The 22,858-nt window shown below is 32.8% G+C and overlaps 1 protein-coding gene across 3 annotated transcripts in view; it reads right to left on the bottom strand.

Annotated features, from left to right (window-relative positions):
- Nucleotides 1-22,858, bottom strand: part of LOC140434202 (uncharacterized) — a 58,293-nt gene that overhangs the window by 8,265 nt on the left and 27,170 nt on the right. The window contains exons 1-3 of one of the 3 annotated variants that reach the window (XM_072522289.1): nucleotides 12,896-13,025; nucleotides 10,782-11,023; nucleotides 1,718-1,994 (exon numbers count right to left, since the gene is read on the bottom strand). In XM_072522289.1, coding sequence (XP_072378390.1) covers nucleotides 1,718-1,994; nucleotides 10,782-11,018 — 514 coding nt within the window. In that variant the 5' untranslated portion in view covers nucleotides 11,019-11,023; nucleotides 12,896-13,025. Of the gene's footprint in view, nucleotides 1-1,717; nucleotides 1,995-10,781; nucleotides 11,024-12,758; nucleotides 12,858-12,895; nucleotides 13,026-22,858 lie in introns of those variants that run through there. The other 2 variants (XM_072522290.1, XM_072522288.1) reach the window with 2 other exon arrangements.

Below are 22,858 nucleotides of genomic sequence, written 5' to 3'. Positions count from 1 at the left end.
TTCCTTAGGAGCACACCACAAAAGTCCAATACAAACCCTATACTGGGAAACTGGAGAGATTCCACTCGCATTTAGAAGACAATAACTAACTCTTTCTTATGCCGCGGCAGTATCGTCTAATCAAGATAATCCAGTTATTCACAACGTATTTGCTGACCGCTTCAAAAGTTGTTTCTAAACTTCAAATTGAACTGATCACCCTATCTATTACCGCCTACATACCTACTTGTTAACGATAGGTATCCATTTTCCAGACACCTACGATATCTCCTCAATTTAAACCCCTCCTTGGACAATTCGACTTCCCTCTATTGACACCAGCTTATTGCGCCTAAACAAATCAGAAACGCCAGAAATTCAAATTAATCAAGAATTTCTTAAAATATTAAGCAAATATGGTAGTTGTTTCAAAGTTTACACCGATACCTCCAAAAAGAAGACGAAACTGGGGCAGAAATCTACTCATCAAATTATACAGAAGCTTACAAATTACCTTCATATACAACAACGTTCTCTGCTGAACTGTATGCGATACTAAAAGCACTAGTTCTAATAGTTAACAAAAATATAAAGAGAAATATTATTACAGATTCTCTCAGCTCAATAATGGCATTAAATCAACTCTACTGTAATCATCCACTACTCCTTCTCATGAAAAAGGAACTAAAACATTCAGAAAATATAAACATTTAAGTTAATTTTATATGGGTACTGTCACATACTGGAATGGAAGGGAACGAGATTGTAGACAAAATAGTAAAAAATGCACCTATTAACCCAAACGCAGAAGAGAATAATCTCTTCACACCGACCTAAAAGCATTCTTTAAAGAAAATATTAATTCAATATGGCAGGATACATGGAACTCCCCAACCAAGCTGTACGAAGTTGATATTAAAATCATCAAAAATTCCCAAAATTTAACAATAGAAGAGACAAGTAACCTTCACTCGTCTCCGGATTGGTCATACTCAGTTAACACACGACTACCTACGTGCTTATAAACCTGTGTGTGACATGTGTAAATGTGTCTTAACGGTAAAACATTGTTTATTGCAGTGCCCCAAGTATGATGTGCAACGCAAAATGTATAACATACCATCAACATTAAATAGTACTCTTGGAAAAGACAGTGATACTAAAATTATTTTCGCCTTTCTCAAAGACTGCAAGCTGTTATCAAAAATCTAATATTTTACTTTGTATAGATTTAGGTTTATTTCTATGTATGTATTGCTATGGTTAATATTTTATTGGTAAGTTCTAACTCTGTATCACAATCCATACACGCTAATAACCCTGCGTGGTTGATGCGTCATGTAAGGAAAAAAAATATAAACAGATCTAATCTTAGTTAACCGCAGTTAACTAACGACAACGATATCATCATGCAGATTCAAGTATATCGCGTTACATCTTTCATTAAGTACTATACAAATCATTAGATTGTATGAGATATATGAGATTGATTGTATTAGATCAAGAAAGATGTAAAAACCAACTCTTCGCACCCCAAAAATGAGATCCTGAGATAACAGGAGAATGGCTAATAGGGCAGAATGCTATGCTACCCCATATTTAGTTGATCCACTGTTCCACCATAATACATCTCTCAGAGATAACCATCAAAAGCATAAAAAAATCAAACAGGCAGAGACACATACACATCTAACAATAATTTTAGCAAACTGGACGATATCATCGACATTGTACTTACCATCACACTTGCAGGTTTTCAACTTCGTCGCTTTTTCCTGCCTTCGTAATATATTAATCGAGTTATTGCATCTGGCAGTACACTTCTTCCCGTGGAACATAGCTTTACAAAACTCGTTGTAATACTCCAGGGCTTTTGAACAAAGTGCATCTGCCATGCAAATCCACTGCGCCACCCGACACGGTACCACGTCGGAAGACATCGAGTGCATCACCTTGGGTTTACAGATGTCCGTACGTACTTTTTGGTCTCTGCAGTAATCGTCACTGCATTCGCACTTAAACAAAAATAGATCAAATAAGATTTATTGTATCTAAAATAAATTAGTTAATAGATTATACAGATATACATACAAGTACAGTTAAGATCGAACATCCAATTAAATGACGATGTAAATGTTAACACTAAACTAGTAGGTAAAGCACTAAGCCAATTCAGTAATAGAAACTTTTTGTAAAAGATCCTGCAATCTATTAAAATCCCAAGATTGGAAAGATCACAAATCAACTGAGAGAGAAATTTATGCACCTTTCCAAGATGAAATTATAAGTTAATAAGTATAATAAGTACTAAAAAATAATAAGACCCCTGGTACTAATTCAATAATGGCTGATATATTAACAAATGGAGAACCAGTACTATTGAAACAAATACACGGTTTAATCATCCAAATATGGGATGCTGAAATAATCTCTGAAGCATGGAAATGGGGTCTTATACATCTTATACACCCCATATTCAAGGAAATAAGCAAGAATTCTCCAACTATAGATGAATTATATTGTAATGGAACTCGGACTAAAATGAACCACGAGGCAGCTATAGAAAGCGTTGGTTAGAGAGTGTTGAGAATGATCTAAGGATTATGGGAGTTTAAAATTGAAGAGGAATCACCAATGACAAAAGGAAATGGAATGCAATTGTTGAGCTGGTCAAAATCCCCAGAGTATTGTAGCTCTAGATGAATAAGAAAAAGAATATTCAAGGACTATTTACCGGTTATCCACTCATCACCCATTTCCGGAGTAATTAGATAGAAGAACTCTCTCCATTTCTACATGTATAATGATCCTGCCAAAGATTTGAAAAAGTTTATATAATGTTTAGGAAATGTCGTTTGAACATCAGAGAATTAAGAACGAATGTTAAAGTTAATATCAGCTCGCAAATCTCCAAAATGACCGATGGTTCCTTGTCAGTTTTTTAAAGACTTTTTATGAATGGTTTGTTCTAAAATGCCTAATTAATAGCAATTGTTAGCTATATTATGCAAAATATTAGATCTTTGTCGCTTATTTTTGTGTATTTAACCGCTTCTACTTTCTTTTGACTTTCCTTTTTTGCATTTTGCTTGTATGAATGCTTTTATTTTATTTTTCACTCTTGTCCTTTTCCAGTGCCTTAAAGAAATATTTGTTATTATTCTGGAGAAGATCGTCTCTTCTGTTCTCGTCTGGTATTTCAGTTTAATTCTATTACTGCTATTATAAATATAAAATTTACTCAATTTTGTTGTTTTTATTTCTAATTAAACGATCATCTTTATTATCCTAAGAAACACATGTTTATGACAGGAAACGTTATCAATTACTACTATAATATTGTCTATTATATCTAATATTTTTGTACCAATAAAAGTATGCGGAAATAAATAATATCTCAAGCAATTGAGAGATTACAGTAATACCTTTTTGTATTATTGTTCCTAATAATTACGAGAAAATAAAAAATTGCGACAGAGAAATTAAGTAAATAAATTATTTTTTTTATTTTTCGCCAAAGTTAACGGCACTAAGAATGTAACGTAACTTGCCTGGATGGCATGTGTATTCCAAAGATGGTTTGTTATTACCCGTACGCATGAACAAACAACCTGCACCCGATGAACTTTTGAAAATTATTTTTTGCCAATGCAAAAAAGGATGCGGCGTTTCATGTGGGTGCAGAAAAGTTGGTTTATACTGTAACTCTACTTGTTCTGGATGCTCAGGTGAAGGGTGCAATAATAGTCCACCAATAATTGAAGAAGATGAGGATGACATAGATCACGATGAAGATGTAATTGATGACGAATAAAATTAATATTATAATTGTTTTACCTATAAATGTAAATATTTTCAACTATTTATGTAAATGTATAAGAATATATGGTGCCTTTTTATGTTGATAATTTTTTTTGTATTTAATTCTACTTTTTTCAATTCATATCTATTAAATTAGTTTATAAAAACTGCAATGTTTTAAAGGGTGATTTTTAAAAATTGAAAAGTTGAAAAATTTTGGCAAAAAATTGTTTTCACCTATAGCACTCATAACAATTGACTTTTAAGGGTTAAAACCCATCTTAAGATTTGTAATGTTATTTTACAATTTTTGAAAATTAGGGGTAGTTTTCACCCCTAAGAACAATCAGGGTTCATCTGCATGACATAAACTATAAAGCAGAGGGTGAGTTGAGCTTAAATCCAGATTTTTATCCAAATCGATCCAAGGCGAAATCATTTTTTTAGAATTAGTAATTTTTTTACATTAATCTCTAACAAGGGTTGCTTTTTACGGGTTGAAATATGATGGAACTCTATTCAAAAGTATAAAATAATCATTATTTAACTAATTCAACCCAAATCTTACCCATATTCAGGTTTAATATGTTATTTTATAATTTTTGACAATTAGGGGTAGTTTTCAGCCCTAAAACCCTTCAGCGCACTTCGGTTCGATATAGATTTTGAACCTTGGGCTATCACCTACCTTCTGTTAAAATTTCAACTCAATCCATGCAGGACAAAAAAATTGCGAGGTTTTAACTTTTTTCGAGCTTCATTTCCTGGACTATTATAATAGAATATTATACAAAGAATTAATGAAAATTTATTAATAGTAAAAAAAAAACATCAAGAAGGACATGCTGAGAAACCAAAAATTAAAGATATATTTGTGTAAAGACAATTATTATTATTAATATCTTCTTAAAATTTTGCTCTTTTCTGAGCTAGAAATGTATTTTTCACCTTTCTGAAGTCTGAGAAATCTTTAAAACTCTTTTAAATTATTTTGAAATCCTTGTTAGTTTTAATTTTATTTATTTATTAAAAACAGTTCAGAAGAAATGCAATTTACTTAATTAAAGATGAATTCATAGTCCAACACACCGTGTTGAATATCAATAATATAATAATTTTCATAGTATTTTCTGTTAACGACTGTTCCCACAAGTCGACCGTAAAACATTTCTAAAGAATCTAATCCGTTTAATCGATCCCAAAACGTTTGTAAATGAATCAAAAGAAGGATGTACTTAATAAGTAGTTTTCCATATATAATAGCTTCAAAATTAGCATGCAGCTGTGTACGGACGTTACATAGTTGTCTAGCATCCGAAATGAAAGCAGTACGTAGTACCTTCTTGTCCGTATATAATTACAAAGTAGTTAATTATGTTAATTTCTAATACCAATTAGAGGCTGTCTGTTTTTGGAATCGGTTGTTTTTATTTAATGAGGCTTTAGATGGAGCGAGGTTGACTGTACCCATCCGTCGAACCGTAGTTAAGTATGTGTATTAAAGGAACAAGCTTACCAAGTATCCGAAGTTTGAAAAAATCTTAACATTTTATCTTTTTCAACGTCTGCAAATATAGGTGACAATACAAAATGATATTTACAGTGAAATCAGTTATCTGTCTAATCTTTTCTTTTAGCGTGTTTCCACCAATGGGAATTGACAACTAAGACTGGTGACGCTGCTGTTTGAAAAACACATTTTTCATGATTTTTACAAAAAAAAAAACAAAAAAGAATAATATACTATGTCTGAAAACAAAATCTGTTATTGTGATCCAAAAATAGAAATTTTTAGCTTTCAGATAAAAAGGACCAAAACAAAATTATATACACTGCAGACCACATGTTTCGTATTTTAATATCCAAAAATACCACGTGAATAACGACCCTTTACTTTCCTCCCAGCATTATTTGCATATAATAGCCTTTCTTAGTCTCCCTCACTTTGGCTGCTATCCAAAATGTTCTACCTTAATGAATAAGAGAGTATGTCTTTGAAGCGATTCAATGTGAATCTATTTTTGGTAAAGAACAACAAGAGATTTTATTTTGTTTTCGTTCGTTTGAAGCATTGGACTGTATCCTATTAAAACAGGCAGGTTTCTTTTCCACCGCGTCAAAAATAAAATGTCACCGGCTTGAACTTACTCGACTTATTTCAAATCATCTGCGACGAGACGTGTATCCTGGCGATGATGGATGGGAACAAAAATAAACTCATTAGAAAGATGTGGCAGACTACCAGACAAATCGACAATTTTTTGTTCCGGTTTATCTTGTATTACAAAATATTTTTTACTTAATATTGTTAAGGACGAAATATACGAACTTAACTAAATCGACAATTAATCAATTTATCTCAGTATCAAAACTATTTTTTACCAAAAGAACTGCACATATAAAGTTTAACAAAAGAATAATTTAAATAAAGCTTTTACAAAGCTTGCATTTGAAGATTTTATAATCGACGAACAGATGGCGTTGCTGAATTGTGACGCGATTATATGGACTACCCAAGTCTTACGTCACAATTGGCGGGGGTTTTTAAAATCCTTTCTAAACATTTCTAATTTGTGTGTATTTGTCCTATAAGAAGTTGGACATATTGGTTTTTTTTAATTGGGTGAAGAATAAATAAGAACTTTTGGTTATGAACATTCATTCTGTGCGATTGGTATTATTTGTTGTTCGTGAATTTGTGAGACAAGAATATCAAAGTATTAAGATATGTAATGTTATTGTTTGATTAAAACTTTAATTATTTTTATACCGTATTTCAAGGTATTTTGTTATCAGGGTTATTTCAAAATAAATCAATAATCATTGAATTTATTTACGAAGTTAAAAAATATTTAAATTAATGTTTTATTCTTTTTTCGTTGCCAGTGATTTTATCCTACAAGACAATAATTCGTCCCAAAATAACGTATGGAAGCGAGACATGGACTCTGAACCAGCGAGAAACGACAAAATTACTGGTACTGGAAAGAAAGATACTGTGGACTATATATAGGCCTTGCAGAGAAGAGACAACAGGAGAATGGAGAAGAAGACACAATGATGAACTCCAGACAGTATATGGAGATATAATCATAGTACGCTACATTAAAGCAAACCGAATAAGACGGGCGGTCCACGTACTAAGATCGAGTGACGAAAGACTCCTGAGCGCCACATTCTGGGAAAGGCCCGATGGCAGAAGGTCAATTGGTCGCCCAAGAAAGAGATGGAAAGACGCAGTAGCTAGTGATCTACGCAAAATGGGAATACAGCAATGGGATATATGCTCAGGACCGACAACAATGGAGGGAAATAGTAAACGCGGCCAAGACTCACATAGAGTTGTAGAGCGAAATGATGATGATGATGATGATGAGTGATTTTATCCTGTAAAAGACTAAAGATATTCGTTTTCTCGTAATTTAAGTTACAATATAACATGCCGTGGAAAGTTTTCTATCAAATTGCCATAATGAGTGTTAAAAAAAATGTTTTTTAAATGTTGTTATAGTTTTTGATAACTTAGCACCGCAGATAGGTATACTCATCACCAGCATTTTTGTCCCAAGGTGCTGGTTTCCACTGCAAAAGATTGCCTGTTATCTGTTACACTTCTTGTTTACGTGGTAATCTATTAAATTCAGAAATTATTTTAAGTAAATTGCTCTAAATTTTACTAATATATTTATTTATACCGGTGTCCCACGGTGAATGACCTATTAGACGTAATCAATGAATCAATGTTGAAAGAACAAGGGCAAATGAAGAGAAAGTTTTCTTTTCGAATAGTTTTAGGTAGCTATCAATTTGAATTTAGTTGAATTCCCAAATACCAGCCAATGGATTGCATTTGCATTTAATATATCCGAACTTAGATTATTCTCTTAAATTATCAAACTTTAGCGGTTTGCAAGCATCTTATGGTTTTTATCGACCACGAGGTGCAGCTAGGCCAGTTATCAGTTTAAAAATCCCTCCTGGTCTATTTTAAAATCCCTGTTTTTATTGCGGTGATGGTTTGACCTACATACAAGGACATTTATGCTGTGGTGATGTGTCTGCGTATACCCTTATCGGATAGGGATACTATATTTCAAAGATCTGGCAGATGGGACTATAACCAACAGGGATACCATATTATAAAGATCTAGCAAACGGGACTAAAATCTTTTAAAATTGACTCTATGTGATTTCTTTTTATTATTCTTCGTTATGTTCTAATAATTTTTTTATCAGATTTGTGACTAATCATTTAATGACATCACTGTCAAGTATACTTAGCCTACCAGTACATCATAAATAATTCTATAATAAAACAGAATCTAATATCGTTGTTATCTGTTATAATGTATATAAATGGATCTTAATTGTGAGATTAACATTCACGTAACGAGCTCAATTACCAATGAAAACAGATTTTATGTATTTTACGTTTTTGTACACAGTTCCTTCTGATTCCTATTATGCAACCATTGGCCTTGGCGGTTGTTTTGAATGGAATTAATTAAAGTAGATATTGTGTTTTACCGGCGACATTATCATTGTGACTTGTTGAATGAATTTTATTTTTTTAATAAAATTTTAATATAATTGTTTATTTTTTTATTTCGCATTTTACACAAAATGTATAAATGTTTTAAATTCATTCTTATTTGTTAATAATTATTTTTTAAAAGATTTCTGCCAATTATAGAAGAAACAAACCTATCCCAAATTATCAATTTCGATTCAAATAATGTTCATTCTACCACAGCAATATGATTAGAAGTATAAACAGTAAAGGGAATGAGACATGACTGGTGGGAGATCGACACGCGGTCTGTGATAAGTCGCTTTTATTCACGCGATTTTCTTTGCCTGTTGAATGGCAACAAAAACCGCGACGTTATCTAAAGAAATTGTCTAAGGCCGCTTTTACGCACGCGTTTTTCGTCGCCGGTTGTATGGCGACAAAAAACGCGGTTTTTGTAGATGAAACAAAATTGAACTTTTGTTTAACGTTTTTTTTTTGCCGCGTACGCAATAAGTAGTACTAGTAGTAGTGAAATAAACTCAAGGGTTTACCCCTTGAGTTTATTTCATACCCCTACTTTATGAGGTCAACCTCACTATTGTATTGTTTTTTCTCCCGTTTTTGTTTGATAAATTTTTGCGGCGTATTTTGAAATATTTGTATCTTAGAACTTAATTTAATCATTTAATGCTACTGTTTCTGGTTGTTTTCTTTCTGCAACTATAGTGTTCAACAATTTTATTAAACATATGTATATCTATTTAAACATTTAAATATTAGTAGCAGCTTACCTTAAATAGCTTTTGTTTACTTTACAACTGCAGTTCTGTACATTTTACGGCGAATAAAAAACTATATAAGTATGGAAAAGCAAACTAATATCTCATTGTTTTTTTTGCCACTGTACAGTTGAATACTTTCCTAGTACAGTAAAATGATTGTTTTGATATTATTATCAGTACATTTTGAACTGGAATATCTGGGCCACATAATGAGAGGAGAAAAGTACTCTCTGCTTAGACTCATAATCCAAGGAAAAATCTCGGGAAAGAGAAATGTGGGACGTAGGAGGGTTTCCTGGTTGCGAAATTTAAGGGAGTGGTATGGGTGCAGTTCAATACAGTTGTTCAGAACTGCAGCCAACAAAGTAAAGATTGCTGTGATGGTAGCCAACCTCCGATAGGAGACGGTACTGCAAGAAGAAGACATTTTGAACACAGCAGTTTTGTAAAATATTACTGAAAATATTTTAAAAGTTAGAAATTTATACAAAATGGTAATTATCATGTTATCTTTTCTACATTAGTTTCCATAAAATAACGCACATAACAAATTTTACATTAGTTTAATTAAATTCAAAATTAATGATTACAATAAGTATAAAAATAAACGTAAAACTCCTTACAAAATTAAATTAGTGAGAAAAATGACACTTTTTATTTTGTACAACCTGTACGAAATTTGGAGTGAGGTTAGTACAACTGATTCTCATTAGGGAGCCGAGATGTTCATCTGTCAATCAAGATCTCTTACCAATTTTTAATAAAGTTCATTTTTGAAAAACCGGCTTCGCACAAATAAGTTGAGCCAAACATAGTACACAGTTTTATTGCCAACGATTTTAGTTCTGGATATTTTTGTCACACATACATTTAATCCAAAATTTGTCCCAGGTAAGCGTTTCTGGAACTTGAGTATAATCCTCCTTCAGATTTCCATCTGAAGGGCAGCTTTGTTACTCTTAAAAACGTTTGCTGCTTCGCTGGTCCATACACCATTAGGCTTGAGTGAAAAATTTTATGGAAATCAGCAAATCGTTTTTTTTTAATTTCAAATCAAGTTCATTAATAAACCGTGAGAACTGAGTAACATTAATATCTTTATTACTACCACAAACGGATTTAAGGAGTGGAAAATGCAAAAGTTCTGCCTTAATATCCTCAGAAAAAAAGTTCAATCTTTTTAGAAAAACTTCTAATATCCGACAGAAGTCCACAAACAAGTTTTTCTTTGCATTGTAGTTTTAAATTCAAGAAGTTCAGATATCTAAAGATATCCGCCAAAAATGCGATAGTTGAAACGTTTTCTGTGTCCAAGAGGAAGCCCAAATGGCCATTTAGATATTTATATATTTAGATTTGATTGTAATTTTACACTATAATTTTATTACTATATTTTGAATCTAACGGCGGTCCGCACAAAACAAGCTCACGGTCCGGATACGGACCGCGGTCCGCCATTTGGTGACCCCTGTAATAAGGTGTAGCAGTACTCTGCACCATTTACAGTCTTGTGTTCAATATGTTGTAATAAATGAACCCCACGACTACTAGATCTAACATGAATATGCTATAAAGAGTACTAAAATTTAAATTATTTGAAAACTATGTTAAAACTAGCAGTTACTCCTATGTCAAAAAATTTCACCATTTCTCCAAATAACTTTAGAAAACGTAGAAATGTTAAATAAACAAAATTAGCTACTTACATTCATTAAAGCCATCCCTTCTTCGGTAGAGGTAAGAGCAGTAAGTGTATACTGGCACACTTCAGGGCAGTACTCGGGAAAAGTGTCACCTTGTAGAACGGCCGAACATCCAAGTAAATAGTGCTGAAGAGCCATTCCACAGCCAACTCTGTATGCGCATTTTAATCGTGCTTCTTCACATGGAATTCCTGATGTTACTCCTGCTAACCACGCTACTGATACCATAATTAACCACATACCGCCTGAAACAAACAAAAAATAGGTTATTGTACGTAGTCAAATTGCTGAGCTTATGAGGAAATATTATTGGTCACAGTAAATTAGTACAATATGACAAAAAATTGTAGTCAAGGAGCTAGTGTTAAGTTTTATGCCTGGTTGCAAAATCTTGTTGCATATCATCAAAAACAGATTAAAAACCGATCTACATTACCAAATACCTCAGGAACAAGCGGAGTTTGTAAAGAATAAAGATACATGGGAACAAATCCTGAACCTAAGACAACTCATTGAAAAGTCTGGAGAACTTCAAATTCCTATGATTATATGCTTCGTTGACTACCAAAATGCATTTGATTGTGTAAGCTGGATAAATCTGTGGTCCATTTTAATAGAAATGGGCACACCAATGCACCTGATGACACTTATTAAAAATCTGTACCAGTCCAATATAGCAATAGTACGACTAAATCACAAGTTTTCAAACCAATTCAAGACCGAGAGAGGTGGTAGACAAGGATGTCTTTTGTCACCTGACTTATTCAACGTTTATGGTATTCAACATGTCACGAGGATGGTTTTAGATTGATGGGCCGGTGGAGTAACAGTTCCATCCCATCCATCCAATGGCGCTACAGCCCAAATCGGGCCTTGGCCTCCTTCAACAGGCTTCTCCAACCATCTCTATTTACCGCTGTTCTTTTCCATGAACGCGTTCCCAGGCAGTTCCTGGCATTCTCATCGACTTCATCTTCCCATCTCTTTTTAGGTCTTCCAACAGGTCTTTTTCCCTGCATTCTTGCATTTAATAGTAAGTAAGAGTAACAGTTGCTGGTAGGAAAATCTCCAATTTAAGATTTGCTGATGACACTACACTTATAGCAGCAAATGAGCAAGAAATGTTTAATCTCCTGCGAAGAGTTGAGTACGAAAGCAATAAAGTTGGTTTAAAAATCAATAAAGCTAAGACAAAAATAATGGTGGTCGATAGATTCCACACTACTCAACTGAATAACATGTTACAGGAATACCAGATAGTGGACATTTTTATCTATCTTGGGTCTACTATAACTAACGATGGTAACTGTGAAGCAGTAGTTCGAAGACGTACTTATTGGTAGGGCAAAAAATGCGATGAGTCGCTTAACTAAAGTTTGGAAAGATAGATCTATCTCTCAAAATATCAAGATGAGACTGAATGCCCTTGTATTCTTCCATTCTGCGTAGCACCTTCCAGTTCTGATTTAAGAGAGGCAAATGTAATTTTGTGATTTCTTGAAATATTGTTGGAACTATCCAAAAGAAATAAAATCTAAAATTCAACAAATAAGATGAGCCTATACGTATTTTTCACTTATTTTTCATATAATATGAATATAATGAAAATTGATAAATTTGCATATAATTTACTAACTTGAAATACTTGGGAAAGAATTTTAATAATAAAGTAATCTGGTGGTGACCAAACGAAGAAAGCAACAACTCTCTTGATTTATCTTTTATAACCTATGGCGATGTTATATATTAAAAATATATTAAAGATTTAACATTTAACTAAAAGAAGACTTAATACACTAGTACAGCAATGCCAGAGACTAAATCTAAATTAAAAATTAAACGGAATGTAAGGGAAAAGAAAATACTAGTAGTAAAAAATTTAAATTGTGATATAGGACGAAAAGTTTATAATATAAAATATATTAAATCGTAAAAATTACAGTAATTAAATTTTTAAAATCATACAAAAAATAAACAAACCTGCTAATCTAAATTCTTAAATAGAAACTACAATGAATATATTGATATAATGATTAGAATATCAAGGTTAAAAATGAAACTATAACCGACCCAAATAAACTGCATACCATTGACCTAGTAAGATAAAAAGAACTCACTTTTCACTTAATGATTCCTCTATCACGATCTAAATCTTATTCACTGAATATTAATTCGCGACCCAAGGCAGTTCGCGTTGTCGCAAAAAAAATTTCGATTGCTTAGTTTGTTTTGTGGATTGAGATTAGAACTTTGACTTGGAAAGGCATACGTGACATTGTGCATGTTTGATTTCCCTCGTTGTATACACAATTTTAAGCATGGAAGACTTACGGGGTGGTTAAGATAAATACTAAGGTTGAATTAATATTTGTATGTACTAACTTTGAAACAATAAATATAAAGCCATTTATACATATTTTGACAGATTTACCTCACAGAACCACAATAGTATATTTTTGCTAGTAAGAATTGTAATAATAAATCTAATATGGCTTCATCTATCATATTTAGTAATAGTTTTTTACAAAATATTCGTAACATAAAATTATCATTGTACTGTGGTTCAGTGTTTATTCTGACAAAAGTGCTCCTTGCATACTAATACAGCTCAGGTCTTACAATCTATGGGGGAGGGGTGGCTAGCCTCCCCCAGCATCCGCCTTCAAGCAACCCATTCCTCGGCTGTTCTCCTCCAGTTATACGCCCTCAATATCTCTCCAGTATCGGTTCTCACTTCATCTATCCACCTCTTCCTGGGTCTTCCTACTGGCCGACGTCCCACCATAGTTCCATTAAGCGTTTTACTAGGTGTTCTGTCACCTTATAAGAATTATTTATTCTTATAAGGTGACTTCCTCAGCGAAATCTGTTATATTTTTGCATAGTTTGCTGTGGAATAATTTTATTGTGTCTTTGTAATATTGATATAACTCGTGGTTGAACCCTATTCTCCACCTAATATTATCGCAGATAGGTCCCAATATACTTCTCGATATCTTTGATCCAAAAGCATTAATGAGGTTTATTGTTTTTTCTGTCATGATCCTTGTTTCTGTGCACTATGTTGCTATTGGTCTTATGATGATTTTATAATTTTGAACTTTACTTCTCTACGGATGTCTTTGGATCCAAACACCTGCGACAGAGAGAAATATACTTTGTTAGCAAGCATTATCTTTTTCCGTATTTCCTCTTCCTCGCTTTGCCGTATTTCCTCGCCGTCCTCAGTTATCTGTACGTCCAGGTAAGGGAGTTGCTTTGCAACTTCAATATTTGCATCGTCTATTGTCAAATTTTGCAAGTTTCGTTGTTTCCTTTTCTATTTCTGCGTACATCACAATATGTTTAGACTTAGTTAACAATATATTTTTTGGGTTTACAGGCGTTTTTTTTTTATAAAATATTCCATACATATATTAAATCTGTCCGTATGTATATCTGTCAATTGGTTTTGGGTTCGTAATTGCGGTTATGTGTGAGTCATAGTGGCTTGAACTAATTTTACCAATTCCTTGGTATACAAAATTCTCGCATAATTAAGTTTATTTTGTATATGTTTATGTTGAAAATCTACAAAGATTTGGTAGATATCTATATAGTGCTTTCAAGCTTTTGCTAATATTTGTTTGACGTGGAATAGTTGGTCCGTCAGACCGTCCTGGCCTGAACCCGGCCTGGTATCCTTCTACATGGAGGATTTCCTCTGTGAAGGGACTGAATCTCCTGTTTATGATACACGTAAACACCTTAAAGCTCACACATAGTAAGGATATGCCTCTGTAGTTTTTGTAGCTGAGTTTGTGTCCTTTCTTGCAGATTGGACATATAATTACTTTTTTCCAGTCTCCTGAAATTTCTTTTGTGTTCCACACCCCTGTTATTAGTTTATAAAATCTATCTATCAGCGTGTGTCCTCAAATTTTGAGAATTTCAGCTAGTACGTTGTCATTACTTGGGACTTTATTACTCTTCAGTGTTGTTGGTATTGGCTCTGTTAGCAGACCCTCGAAATATATTTTCCCGGCTGCTTTTATTGCTGCATTATCACTGATAATTTGTCTTTCACTATTCTTTCGAAGATTAGTGCGTGGTTTATGTCTAATGCCACCCTGATTGAAATCTTCCTTTATTTTTAGTATTTGGTCATTTTCGTATCCCCTTTTTTCTTCATATTTTGGTTGCCTTTTTCATGGCTACCGTTCTCCACTTTTTTATTAGAGTAAAGGAAGTAGAGCAAAGGAAACTAGACTCGCTTCCTCTACTACTTTTCCTTTAGTTTTTAAGCATGAAGTCTAGTTTTTTAGTTTATTTATTTGTTCTTATTTTTAGATAAGCAGCTTGCAAAATACAAATTGCCATGATGGTCGCTAACATCCTAAACGGTCAGACACTACAAGAAGAAAAAGAATTTTTTCCCAAAGTTCTTTTGACCACCACCATTCTCAAGTTTCTTTCCTGACGTTTTACCAACTATTTAAATAGCAGTATTTTTAATAATAGTGACCATCTTCCTCAAAATTGTATTAGAACTTCCTTTCATGTTCCAACACATTTTTGTCCATTTTTGCACTTATTTGTCATCTTTTAACATGCACCACTTAATTTCTTGTGGTCTTCACGGTCCTCATGCTGATCCCAACGCCAATCTTCACACAAACCACGTCACCATCGACGGTATAAATCAACCGTCCTCTATTCCCAGTAGCAGTAGTGCATTGGTTAGTGATTAGTGTAGTAATGTTTGGAGGCTCGCGAGACTGAGACCTCAGAAGCCTTGAAGAAGACATCAAAGAGGATACCGAAAGCGACGTGGTTCAACCCGGAAGACTGTTAAGTTTAATATTAATTCTTGTAATTTTATTAATCTTACCACTAGGTTTAATATATAAGTATATATATATATATATATATATATATATATATATATATATATATATATATATATAAGTATATATATATATATATATATATATATATATATAAGTATATATATATATATATATATATATATATATATATATATATATATATATAGTTTAATTTTGAAATTTTAAATTAGATTAGTTTTTAGAATGTGTTGTGTGTGTCTTATGTAGCTTTTAAGGTGTAAATACCTTCCACTTTTGGTTAAACCCCTTTAGACTTATATTCAACATTAATTGCATTATAAATCTTATCGCAATCTGCAAATTGAGTGCAAAAATTTGGACCTAGACTTTTGAAGTGCTATAACATTTTTTAAGATCATTCTGTGATATAGGAAGCATTTTTTATATTTATCATGACTATATAATATTACCGCTTTCATATCTTATCTTGATTGGTAGTTAACAAGTTACCTGGTCATTATTTGCAATTTTGCTTCTATAAATATATAAATAAGATAATAGATAATAGATAATAGATAATATATATATATATATATATATATATATATATATATATATATATATATATATATATATATATATACATATCTTCTTCTTTAAATGCCATCTCCGCGACGAAGGTTGGCAATCATCATGACCTTTAACCAGGAAACGCGTCTTCTTCCTACGATTCTCCTACCCTCTACTTTTCCTTAAATTATGAGTCTCAAGATGTTGTATCTTTCGCCTCTCATCACATGTCCGAGATATTGCAATTTCCTTTCTTTTACTGTATTTTCCATTGCAATTTCCTTTCTTTTACTGGATTTTCCATTTCCCTCTCTCTGCCTATTTTCCTTAACACTTCTGTATTCGTGATTCTATCTACCCATGGAATCCTTAACAGTCTTCTAAATGTCCACATTTCAAACGCGTTAAGTCGATTTATTGTATTCTGGTTTAATGTCCATGATTCAGCTCCATAGTAGAGTACACTGTGTACATAGCATTTAATTAGCCTTATTCTGAGGGCCAATGTCAGATCTTTGCTGCATAAAATCTTTTTCATTTTCACGAAGATGGCACTTCGTGAAAAGTACTTATAGTTTTTGATTCCTTTAACATTTACGAAAGCCGCTTTAAAGTTAAAATAACAATAATAATTTTAAATGTTAACCAAAATAACTCATAATATCTTGAAATGATATACTGAACAATAAACTGGGGCTGACATCTATGTTTAAAACTAAGATCTCATAAACTAAACGATTTGCCCATTTAAAATCGGTCCATTATGTCCGTAACATTTTACAGTTCTGTGATTTTTCGGTAGTAAATGTGCACTTTCTAAGAACCATCAAGGCCCATGCTGCGAGGTCGAAAATAGGAACTGGACTATTCTAATTATAAACTCAGTGGGTACAAAAAGAAGACAATTTCCAGTTAAAATTTTTACGAGCTCGTCAATAAATGTCAGTACGGCAATAAATTGTTAAATGTTGTAACCGTGCAATAAAGTATCAGCAGGATCCTTGAGGTATCGGATAATCATTTTTGAAAGACCTGTACAAAAACGGAGATATGTATATAATTTTATGGTCCCAGAAGGATATTTTCAAGTGGATGGATTTCTTTATATAGAAAAGAGTAGATAACGTTTATAACCAAATGAAGCGTTTGAAAAATGTGATTTATAAGGTCGATCAGGTAATCTTATAGGTAGTAAAATAGATCTAGGTTATAGTAGGTCATCACGTCATCAGTATAGAACAATAGACCAGGGGGGATCTGTAAAAAAACGACCAAATTCCTTGCATATAACTTTAAAACAAATCATGAATGTGTTGCTTGTGTGAGTCCATTTCGAAAGGTAAAAGAAATAATAAGTTAGACTTACTCATAATCAATTTAATTTAACTAATCGGACGACCGGTTTCGCTTTCTATAATATGCAAAGCATCTTCAGGTCACGATACAAAGTTAAAATGCTGAAAATAATAATCCCATATTAGGGTGTTGTCTAATAAAGATAAAACAAAGGTAGGTGATATAAATTATATAAATTACAGTAATTATGCCAATATTACATGTCTGTGGTTTTATAAATGAATAAAATGTTTAAGCAGACAAGGTAAGACCCACAAATTGGTAAAATAGTCTATTAAACTGTAATGAATTAATAAATAAACAAACAAATAAACAAATAAACATTACAATAAATAAACATTAATGTTTAAATAATAAAATTAATAAACAGTAATGTTTATTTATTTGTTTATTTATTAATTCATTACAGTTTAATAGACTATTTTACCAATTTGTGGGTCTTACCTTGTCTGCTTAAACATTTTATTCATTTATAAAACCACAGACATGTAATATTGGCATAATTAGTGTAATTTATATAATTTATATCACCTACCTTTGTTTTATCTTTATTAGACAACACCCTAATATGGGATTATTATTTTCAGCATTTTAACTTTGTATCGTGATCTGAAGATGCTTTGCATATTATAGAAAGCGAAACCGGTCGTCCGATTAGTTAAATTAAATTGATTGTGAGTAAGTCTAACTTATTATTTCTTTTAACTTTAAAACAATTCACTTTGGCGTTTGGAGCAAAGTTGTAATGAAATAAAATAGCGACAATTGAATTTTCTATAAGATACGGCTGGTTAAAAATGTTTAAATTTATTACTGTTGCTGCAAAATAGCAATACATACAAAAAAGGGGGAAACAAGCCTTTTCTCGTATGTCCCGGTGCATAGTCCTGGCGAAAAAGGATTATTTTCATAGGGAGACCAGGTCTTTTTTCACGAGTCTTTCTCTTTAACTGGTCTAAAAGGTTACAGTAATAATCAGAATTTATTGTTTTACCAATTTGTAAGTAATTCACAAACAAAATTCCTTTCGCATCCCGAAAAACTGATCTTAACATCGTCTTGGACGATTTCTGGACACGAACTCGCTTCGGAGCTGAAGAACCAGACTCAAACCACTCTTTAGCCTCTTGTTTTGATTCAGGATCATGATGATAGACCCAAGTCTCAACCATAGTGATGGATTGATGCACAAAATTCACTTTATCCTTTCGAAAACGCTCTAAATGTTGCTGAGAAATAAATAAGAAAAAATAAATTTCCTTTGCTTTTAAACCTTTCTTCTTTTTCTTCTTTTACTGACGTGTTCACTAATGAAGATTGGCTATCACCATTGCAAATTTGTCTCTATCTTCTGCTTTTCTTAAAAGCGTCTGTGTGTTTAACCCGGTCCAATCGAAGATGTTTTCAGCCAGGATAGTTGTCGTCTACCTAGAACCCTTTTTTCTTTGATTTTATGTTTCATATTCATCTGCAAAGGAAGAGGATACAGAATGGAAAACAAAGAAATAAAAATAATCTGTTACACAGACGAGGCAATATTAATAGCCCAAGATGAAGATAGTCTGCAAAGACTGGTCCACAGATTTAACATAACAGAGCAAAAGAATTTTATATAACAATCTCGTCTCAAAAAACTAAAATAATAGTAGTCAGCATGGACTGAGCAGAAGACTCAATAAAAACTGGATAAGAGCGGCGCAAGATAGACGGGGTTGGAAACATGAGGAAGAGGCCTATGTTCAGCAGTGGACTCTTGAGGCTGGAAATAGAAATTGATGGCATCAGTATTGCACAAGTAATGGAAATAAAATACCTGGGAATTACACTGTCCAACTATGGAGAGCTGAACAAAGAAGTGAGCGATCAAGTACAAAAAGCAAATAGATTGGCAGGATGCCTTAATAACACTATATGGCGAAACAGACACATTAATACTAAGATGAAGACAAGAATTCATAAAGCCAGTGTAAGACCAATAATGACATATGACTCAGAAATGAGACCCGACACGGTCACAACGCAAAGGCTACTGGAAACGGCAGAGATGAGAGTATTGAGAAGAATTACAGAAAATACGTTGAAATATCGAAAGAGAAGTTAAGACATTAGAAGAAAATGTAACGTACAGTGCATAAACGAATGGACACAAAATAGAAAAAAATAATGGAATAAGAACATAAGCAGAATGGAGGACACCCGCGTCGTGAAAATAGCAAGAAGAAGATAATCAGCTGCAACAACTCGTACTTCACTGCAACAACTTGTACTCATTTCTAAGTATGTGCTCCAAATATGCTGTCTTTCTTCTTTTAATGGTGGTCAAAAGTTCTCTGCCTCTTCCTATTCTGTGCAGCACTATTTCGTTCGTAATATGATCGGTCCATGGTATTTTCAAAATTCTTTTAAAAAGCAACATCTCAAAAGCTTCCAGCTTTCTCATCAAGTCAACACTAACCCTCCAACCTTTTCCAAGAAGAATAGTGTGAATACAACATTTTTACAGTCGGATATCAGATTTGCAGATTGAGACATTGGTTACTTCCTTTGGAAATTTCTTGATCTTCAAAAAGGCTGCTCTTGATTGCTCTATTCTTGATTAAAGGGCTGATTTCGGATTTATATCTTCAGTACTCCAGACTCCAAGTGTCCACTTTGTCCACTTGTTCAATATCTTCATTTTTTATCTGACCTTCCAAAAATAAAAATTCAAATACTGCACGATACTTGATTATTTTTTCAATTGTAACAAACTACAGTGACACGAGTTATAGTCGTTGACCCCATAAGCCAATACTCTAAATCCGATGCGTCAGCACCTGAACTATGATCGACCTGAATATAAAAGTGCAACTTGTGAATTATTGTTTTATTTTCCAATGTGTAATGTATTTCATTTTAATTAATTATTATTCCGTCTAATTTGAAACTTTGTACAGTAAAGTCTGATTTTAATATTGTAACTTTTAAGAACGTAATAAAGTTCTCTCGCATTTGTAAATTAAAAAATTATTTTTTAAAAATCGTCCCTGAAGAGCAGAAACTATTAGTCACGTCAATATTATAAATGGCTTGTAAACATAGAATAAATTGATAGATTGAAATGAAATATCACATATACTTCATCTAATTTATTTACCGTTGCACGTCATCCGCGTCGTAGCCCGTGAGGTCACATGATACCAACACGAAATATTTAGGCGGTAGGTGTGTTCTTTTTTAGAATCACTTTGCCGAGTACACTGGCATTATAGCCACTCGACATATTTTATTATTTATGCGTAGAAATAATATTTAAAGATTTCTATTAATTTTAACTTAAAGAAATACACAATATGTTTCATTTAATTTGTATAAATGCATTATAAAGCGTTTTTATGAAGAACATTTGTTCGGAACACACTGTAACTGTAATCGAACGAAGGTGATATTTTGGCATAAATTGGTAACACTTATTTGACAGTTGCGGTGTTGACTAATGTTAATAAGTAATGAAAAAAGTGTTGTTTTTGTTTAAGTATTTCATTTTACATCTTTATACGACGCATACACTCGGCTCAAATTGTTTTTATCAAGATTATTTTTTAACTCATGTAGAGTGTCTCAACATAAAAAAAATTTAGGCTAGTTGCAACGCCCTCTCTTATCGAACCGTAAAACTTACAGAACAGCATATTAGATAATGATCTACATTTTCAAGACTGACGTTTTCAATAATAATAGTATGTAGATTACTCTTTTTTTTTGGTTTTTTGAAGGTTCATTTTGACAGCTACGTTATTTGACTGCTCATGTATTTCTTTCTTTCTTGATTTTTGTACTAAATAATTCTATAAATCTTTTTGCTCAAAATCCAGGTGTTTAAATACATTTTCTAATGTTAAGGTGAACAACTTTGGTGAAACAGTATTACCTTGAGTTTAGTGTATGGTGAGTCTATTCGAACATCCCTCTGGATTGACTAAGAACAAAGTCTCAATACTATCAAAAGCCTTGTGTAAGTCAATAAATGCCGTATGTATTAACGTATGTCCCTATAGTCTTCGGAAAATTTTAGATTTAAAAATATTACTGGTAGGAAGCATTGGAACAAGTTACCATTGGAAATCAAAGTTAGCAAACAACTTAAACGATATAAACAATGTCAGTTTTGACAAATACGGTTCGTTAAGATGTCGGACAAACTTAATTTTCGTCAAAGTATTTATCGTTGTTTAGTTGGACATGTACCTACCAAAACACGATATTGTAAGAAGTTTTAGTGCTCAAAATATTTCTGTGTCAACGATTTACCAGACAATTAAAGAGTGCGAAAATGGTATACCATACCTTAATTTGCCCAAAAGTGAAAGACCAAGAGTTTTAACTCCTGCTCGGGAAAAGAGATTAATTCAGAGTATATAGAAGTATATATTAGGAAAGTCTTATGGTGTTTCTGTACAGAGCCGTTTCCCTTTTCTTGTAGTTATTGCAATTCTTCACAACGTTCTTTCATCCAGCTTTTCTTTGCGATTTTAATTCTTGCCCTTATCGTACGTTGGATTTCCTTGTATTCCTGTTGATTCTGATGTATTTTGTACTGTCTGCGTTGCTCCATTAGATCAAGTATCTCTTCCGTCATCCACCTATTTTTATTTTCTCACAGGTTTCCTCTATGCAATTTCTCAAGCTCTCATTGATGTGCTTACTGTATGTAGATCTAAGCTCTTCATCTCTCATTAATTCTCTAGTGTTTATGTATTTTTTATTAGATGGCTTTTTAAACTTTGCCAATCGCAGCCTTACATTAGCGATTAGGGGGTTGTGGTAAGACGAAATGTCTTACCACTCTTTTTATATAGTTGCGGAATCTTTTGTTTATCAAGATGTAATTAATTTGATTTCGTATTACATCACCTGGACGATCTCCTGGTGCTCGCCATGTATACAAGCTCTCAATACGACAATTAAAAAGAAGATCAACTAACGCGAAGAATTTTGCAAAAATTTCGTGAGATAGACTTAGAAACAGTCCAAAGGCTTATAGCACATGGAAGACTAAATTTACATGCCATCGAAGATCACGAACATCTTTCTCTTCTATAAAAATACATAATAAAACTTAAATATCTAAACTTAATTTCCTATATTTAGATATTAAACCAACAGCCGCTGCAGAGAGTTCAGAGATTCAAATACCTTGGATGTTGGATTACCCAAAATCTGGATCCATCCTTCGAAATTCGATGTAGAATTGAACAGGCAAGAAACTCATTTCAAAAATTCAAGCCTCTATTATCCAATAACTCATTAAATTTGGAAATCCGTGAAAAGTTTACAAGATGTTAC

Source organism: Diabrotica undecimpunctata, chromosome 2, assembly GCF_040954645.1.
Source record: "Diabrotica undecimpunctata isolate CICGRU chromosome 2, icDiaUnde3, whole genome shotgun sequence".
Taxonomy (NCBI): Eukaryota; Metazoa; Arthropoda; class Insecta; order Coleoptera; family Chrysomelidae; genus Diabrotica; species Diabrotica undecimpunctata.
This window is presented reverse-complemented; position numbering and strand designations above follow the sequence as displayed.